Genomic DNA, 7,187 nt, shown 5'->3' on the forward strand with positions numbered 1-7,187 from the left:
GCGTCGCTTCTGCCATGAATGGTGTGGCTGAGGTCGACAGGCTCTAGATACCAATGATAGGGAAAAGATGGAGAATGTAGAGAGAGAGAGAGAATAGAGAGTAGAGATAGGAAGGGAGAATTTCATTTATTCAATAATAGCATACATGGAATGGTTAGTTTCTAACTATTTATAACTGTCAAAAACAGTTATAACAACCCAAACTAACTATATATAACTGTCTAAGCAGTTATAACTAATATATGCATCATATTCCCATAAAAGAATATACACTTGGCATGGTTAACCTTGAGCCCAGTAGCTTTAGAGAACTCTTCAAAAGCTTGCATCATCATTTCAATAGATTTTTGGTCACCTCTAAAAAAAGGAGCAGATCATCTGCAAAACTCATGTTGATAATATCAATTTTTTCACACTTTGACTAGAAATTGAAATAGGCAGACTCTTTAACTTCTGTAACACTCTTTGTAAGTATTTCCATAACAACAATAAATAACAAGGGGGAAAAGAATCTCCTTGACCGAGCCCTCTTCTAGCTTCCACCAAAAGGGAGTGCTCACTATTGATTTGAAATTTGTAAGAAACAATTCTAACTGATAACATGGTCTAGTTGATGAACTGATGGGGAAAGTTAAGCTCTTTTATGACGGCCTTCAAAGCTTTCCATTCTACTGTATCATAAGCCTTTTGTAGGTCTATTTGAAGCATGCATCTAGGAGCTTCATTCTTGGCAATATAACCTTAAATCAACTCATATGCCAAAAGAATATGGTTATGAATATTCTTACCAGTGATAAAAGAAGCTTGACTTCTATGTATGATGGAACCAAGCACCTTGCCAAGCCTAGTTGTCATAATTCTAGAGATAATCTTATAAATGATAGTACAACAAGAGATAGGCATGTAATCTTTGACCATGTCAGCTGTGGTTGTCTTAGGAATGAGGGTCATAAGGGTACAATTGATTGCCTTATACATTTTCTTTATTTCAAAAAAACATAACAACCATGATGATATCTTGCTTAATTATGTTCCAAGAGCTTTTTAAGAACTTAGCACTTAAGCCATCTATGCCTGGAGCAGAGATATCCTTTATGCCTTTGCGACTAGCAAATTTTTTGTTTTCGGTGATAGGGGTTATCAAAGTCTCCCTTTAAGCATCAACTAATTGAGTCCTCTTTCTCAAATCCACTATGTTAATACTAATTAGAGTTCTATTAGCAGTACCTATGAGATTCTTGTAATACTTTGTTATCTTCTGTTCAATGTCTGCTTTTTGATACAACAAATTACCCTCTTCATCCTTAAGGTTGACAATTTGAGTTTGGCTTCTCTTAGACTTCGGGGATGTATAGAAATAGGCATTGTTGCCATCCTCTAATCTAAGCTAGTCCACCTTAGACTTTTGCTTAAGAACCTGCTCCTCAATATTGCTAAATCTAAGGATCTCCTTGGTATAATCTTTCATTTTGTAAATCAATTGAATATTCATTTTGTCTTGGAGCAAGTTGGTTTGAGCTAAAGAAAGGGCTTCTCTAACTTTCCTCAGTTGCTGAATGATGCCATTAAATTTTTTTCCAAGACCCCTAATAACAGGTTGTAGTCTCTGCAGCTTTTTCTAGATAACAAATATAAGAGATCCTAAAAGAGACTCAATCCAACTCTGCTTCACATAATCATTGTACTCCATCTTTGTGATCGCCACATTTTAGACTTTGAAGGGAGTTCTATTGGGTCTTCTATGGGCTTTTTATTGCAAACAAATCAGGGCATGATCGGAAACTCCATGATTCAAGATGGAGAGAATGATGTCCATGTTTTGCTGCTGCCAACTAAGGTTCCCCAAGACCATATCAATTCTAGAACAAATAATACCATTTATTTGGTTATTGGTCCAAGTGAAATGGTCACCAATACTATCTTTTTCAAATAGGCTAGCTTGGTCCATCATGGTAGTGAGGTTTATGTATTCATTTTCATTCACCAGATTACCATATATTTTGTGTTGAGCTCTAAGGACATTGTTAAAGTCTCCAATGAGGCACCAAGGGCCTAAGGTACTAGTATGCAATATGCTCAATGTATTTTCACAACTTCTTTCTTTGATCTAAAAGGTTAAGGGCATATATAGCAGTTAACCAAGTTTTCAAGTCTCCATTGGGATAATGTATAATATAATTAATAAATTGAGGAGAGCTCTCATGGTTGATCACCTTGACTCTAGTTTCATCCCACAAAATCCAGATCCTACTATTATTATGATTAACATGGTTTTCAATCATATTCCACTTCTTGTCAAATTTATTCATAACCTTCTTGGCACTATGGGATTTCACTCTTATTTCAATAAAAAAAGCAATATCAGGGTTCATATGTTTGAGGCGGGAGATAACCTCATGATACTTTCCTAAATTATTTATCCCCCTAGCATTCCAGGAAATAGTCATGGTGTATATGTATTTAATCCCTCAGGATCTCAAATCCTAAGGGCCTCAAATCCATTCCTGCATGCTATGTTCTTATGGTTGGTTGGAGTCGTGATCCCTTTGCCTTTATTCTTTCCATTACTTTTTATATTCTCTCATCCAGGTCTCTCTTGTTCCTCATTGCTCTCCTTTGTCTCAACTTAACTAACTTGGTTTTGAGGTGGTTTGGGTTGCCATTGGTTTTTGGCCTTGGGCTTGCATTGATACCCCATCTTTTGACAAGTTTCACATAATGTTGGTTTCCACTCATATTCAACCACTTAATTCCTTTTGTTTCTTGCCCTGTCCTTGATAGTGGTGTAATCGTTTTGTATTTGTGTGACATAAATTTCAACCAAGATCATAGCATGTGATACCCTCAATTTGTTTGTAGTGCACTCATCGGTAAATACAGGATTACCTAAAGCACTGTCTATCTTTCCTAAACTTCTAACTCCCCATAAATGTAAAGGAAGATTATGGAGTTTAATCCATACCGACAATGTACGTAAGATATCTCTTTTAAATTCAAAATTAGGGTCCAATCCTTTAGAACCATTGGCATATTTTGGATGGTGTAAGGGTCTCTCATAACTATTAGGTCAATGTCTTTGTGAGATTTAAATTTCAAAAGGAAATACCCCTCATTATGGTAGTATAAGTCTGGGAGTTGGACAAAACTCCAAAATTTATCCATGTATTGCTTAACTGCATCCATACTAAGATCTTTGCCTATAACGTACATGATTAAAGCAGAGTCCCAAAATTTTACCTCAGATTCGATGTCAGCTTTGTCTATGTCCAATCTCCCCTTTAACTAGGTTTGGAGCTATGAATTCGATTGTTGCCCCATTCGATGACATCTTATTTCCACTTATGATATTTGCCCATAATTTTGGAGATGGTTCTTAATGGGTTTCCTTTGTGTTTATCTCTTTGTTCACTGGAATTTCGTTTTCCTCTAATTTGTCCTCTAGGGTTTCCTTCTTCTCCTCACAACTCTTCACTGAGTTGGATTCAGTACCCACAATTAATCCTCTCTCAAAATCATCTTTTCTAATACTTTGTTGCAAGAGTGTGGTTAAGATTGATGGTTATGGAACCTTTTTCTTCTTTGGCCTCTTTCTCCCTCGATCCATAGTTCTCCATGTAACATGGCTTGAAACATCGGGTTGAATTAGAGGCAAATAGACAAAGTTTATCCCAAAATCTCTAGCATAAATTGTCAAAGGATAATTCACACACACCAATGAAGTAGTCACTGAACCATCAGTTGGGGTATTAATGACCATGTTACCATTCATAGCAGACACTCCCATATTCAATCTTTTCACACACTCACTAGATATGAACGAGTGTGTTGCACCCATGTCGATAATAACAATCAATGAAGTACCATTAATATAACATATACCTTGAATCAATATATCAGATGCACCAGTCTCTGCTCCAGTCAAAGCAAAAACTTTCCCTACATATTGAGCCTTCTTTGGTTTTTGGAATTGATTACTAATGTGACCACGCTCTCCATAATTATAGCAAGTCAAAGTATTACTCTTACATTCAGTAGCTCGGTGACTTGGCTTCCCAAACTTGAAGCAATTCACAGTTGTTCTTTTACACACAAAAATATGGTGCCCAAAGTCTCTACATTTGAAACATCTCACAGAAGCAGGAGTCTCTCCCTCACTTCACTCTTTCCCACCTGCATCCTTCTGGTTACCCTTATCAGTTGGATTCCCATAAGGTTTCCCATGATTCTGATCCTTCCCTTTCTTCTCACCAAGACTCTTATAGTGAGCAAATCGAGCTCTACTATCCTCATAATATATTCAACACTTATTTACCAGCACAAAAAATTGATGAATCTCTTGATACTTAATACCTTTCTTGATCTCGGGACACAAGTTGCTTTCGAACTTGATGCATTTCGACCCTTCATATGTCACACTATTATATTGTGGACAAAATTTCACCAGCTCTTCAAACTTAGCAGCACACTCAACAACTGCCGAATTCCCTTGTTTTAGCCCAAGGAACTCAATCGGTTTCTTACTACGCACGTCCTCTAGAAAGTACTTCTCTAAGAAATTAGTTCTGAACACGGCCCAAGTAACCTCAGTACCTTCATCTTCCATTCTCTTAAGTGCATTATCCCACTAGTCTTCGGCCTCCTCCGACAACATATAAGTACCAAATAACACTTTATGGTCCTCGGTGCAAGCCATCACTCGAAAAAACTTCTCAATCTCTTTGAGCCATATCTGAGCATCTTCTAGATCATATATGTGTTAGAAGGTTGGCGGGTTGTTTCTATGAAACTTCCCTAACCCACGAAATTCATCACCAACCTGATTCTACTGACCCTGCACACCTGGGCCATGACCTACAAAACATCAACAATAGCCTGCACATTTCTTCCTCCAACCATATCTCTACACACCAGTAAACAACTATTAGAAGAAACATGCACTGACAATATTCATACTCATGTCGCATACTAGGGAACAAATAACTTTACAAAAATCTGGCCAGATGGACTGACCTACTCTAATACCACTAATGTAACATGCTAAAACCCCCACTCGTAATCATATAAAATAAATAAATTATAAACAACTATTTCACATGGGATGTCACATAAACTCCACTTCAGCCTGTTATGTAACACTTATTAAAATAAAAAATTGACTTAGGCTCATCGCAGCAGAATTAATCATTAAAACAACTACTCAATCACATAAGTTCGAATATAAATTTTATTTTAAAAGCAAACTCAATCAAGGTAATATGCCTTCAACATCAAACCAACTCAAAATAGGAGTTATAACATTTATTCTCGAAACAATAACACAGAATAAAACAAGACATAACGTTCGTACGCCCAATGTTATATATCAGAGCAACGATAATCTAAAACGCATAACACTGAAAAGAAAGAATAGCCCCAACGCCATCCTTCAGCTCTAAAGCAGTTACTCGTCTACCTACTTGTTTGTACACCAAGAAGGAGAAAAAACACCACAACCAAACAAAGGGGTGAGAATACGCTCATTATATATATATATATATATATATATATATATATATATAATATATATATATATATATATATATATATATATAATGGTGCAAAATAATGCAATGGTAGCCTAAAGGAAAAACATCAACTTTCCTACATTTCTATTACATAAATCAATACAAAATTACTCAACAACATCCAAAACAACTCATTTGCACAACCTTTATGTATTGCAATGCAACAATGACTCAACTCATGCATGTGGTAACAACTCTGAAGGTGTGAAAAACACAAGAAATGGGGGATTTGAATTGGGTTTTACAAGAATTTTTTTTTCCAAAACAAAACACCACTAACAAGTTAATAACAAAGACATAAAAACACAATGATTTTTATCCTAGTTCGCTTGAATTCAAAGTTAATCCAGTCCACCCGCCAAGGTGATTTTTCCTTATACACAAGGACTTAATCCACTATAATAAATAAAATACAATAAACACAAAGAATAACCTTCTTTGTCTTCTCAAGGATCCAACTAAATCTTAGTCTCCTTAAGGACTCACAAAGAACAACTTTCTTTGTCTTCTTAAGGATAACCTCCTTAAGGATTCAAACAAATAGTTTGAAGAATATTTAGTGTGTTACAAGATGCTTCTACAAAAGCAGTTTTACACAAATGAATAATAAATACTTAAAGAACACTGTATACAAAAGATGATAGCTTTTCACAAAGAAAAATAGATTGTCAAAATACTTGTGTAGATCAATATTTTTTTAAGTCTCAAATGCATGCTTATATAGTGTAAGCATGTAACCGTTGGAGGGCAAAATAGGGAAAGCTCCTTGAGCGGATGTCCACTATTGGATGAGAAAGGAATGATACCACGTACTGTCCTTTCGCCCACATATTCAGTGACAGGTGTGATGAATAGTATAATCCTTGCCCACGAAATCAGGTAGTGGAAAGGTTGTTTGATTTATATTATATACTATTTGATCATGTTCCCATTTGATCTTATCTTCAGATTCATTGGCTTATGATAAAAGATTATTGAAGCATGAAGTGAAGAAGTAGAGAGCTAGATTCAGAAACTTCAGAACCTTGGGTTAAAATGTTGACCGCGTCGGTAGTCTGGCTTGAGTTTTTCAGTATCTTTAGAATATTCAGAGTCTTCAGAATCCTCAGTCAGAACCTTGAAAACCTCAATCATTCGTCTTGAGATCTTCAGAATCTTCAGCTACATAACACAACTTCAGAAGCTTGCTATTCTTCAGAAGTTTGGTGAACAGAGTCACGTCCAGAAGCAAAAACTGATAGAACATTACAACAGCAATATAGAGTCTCCTCAAAAGCTTATGATGGGTAAGATAACACCTAAGCAAAAAGAACATAGCGGAAACAATATTGATGTCTTTCAGAACTTCTAATTGCAGCACAAAAGCGGATTTGGAACGCAAAGTTCAGAAACTAATGATGTTACACATCATATGATCAGAATCAGAACTGGTTGTTAAAGCTACATAATAATAAACTATTAGGGTACCAAAATTATACTCACACAAATACAACATTGTTATCATCAAAACTCAAGGTATAGATGCATAACCAAATCTTGATCTAACAATCTCCCCCTTTTTTATGATGACAAAACATGTATTTTAATGAACAGTTTTGTACAGGATAATCATAGAAGAATACA

At 35.7% G+C, this 7,187-nt stretch overlaps 1 protein-coding gene across 1 annotated transcript; it reads right to left on the minus strand.

The window, feature by feature from the left end:
* Positions 1-3,559: 3,559 nt before the first annotated feature.
* On the minus strand, positions 3,560-4,603 carry LOC127079482 (uncharacterized). Its single transcript, XM_051019859.1, has 2 exons — positions 4,313-4,603; positions 3,560-4,057 (listed from the first exon to the last, which is right to left on the minus strand). Exons 1-2 carry the CDS (start codon positions 4,601-4,603, stop codon positions 3,560-3,562), a joined length of 789 nt encoding a protein of 262 aa, XP_050875816.1.
* Between the last annotated feature and the right edge of the window lie 2,584 nt (positions 4,604-7,187).

This window comes from Lathyrus oleraceus, chromosome 5, assembly GCF_024323335.1.
Source record: "Lathyrus oleraceus cultivar Zhongwan6 chromosome 5, CAAS_Psat_ZW6_1.0, whole genome shotgun sequence".
In the NCBI taxonomy this organism is placed as follows: domain Eukaryota; kingdom Viridiplantae; phylum Streptophyta; class Magnoliopsida; order Fabales; family Fabaceae; genus Lathyrus; species Lathyrus oleraceus.

Bases quoted from the DNA above. Each gene is read 5' to 3' on its own strand.
- LOC127079482 (XM_051019859.1), bottom strand. From the start codon at position 4,603: ATGGAAGATGAAGGTACTGAGGTTACTTGGGCCGTGTTCAGAACTAAT. The intron at 4,058-4,312 runs GTAAATAAGTGT...AATTGCTTCAAG, and splicing joins TTCATCAATTTTTTGTGCTG to TTTGGGAAGCCAAGTCACCG.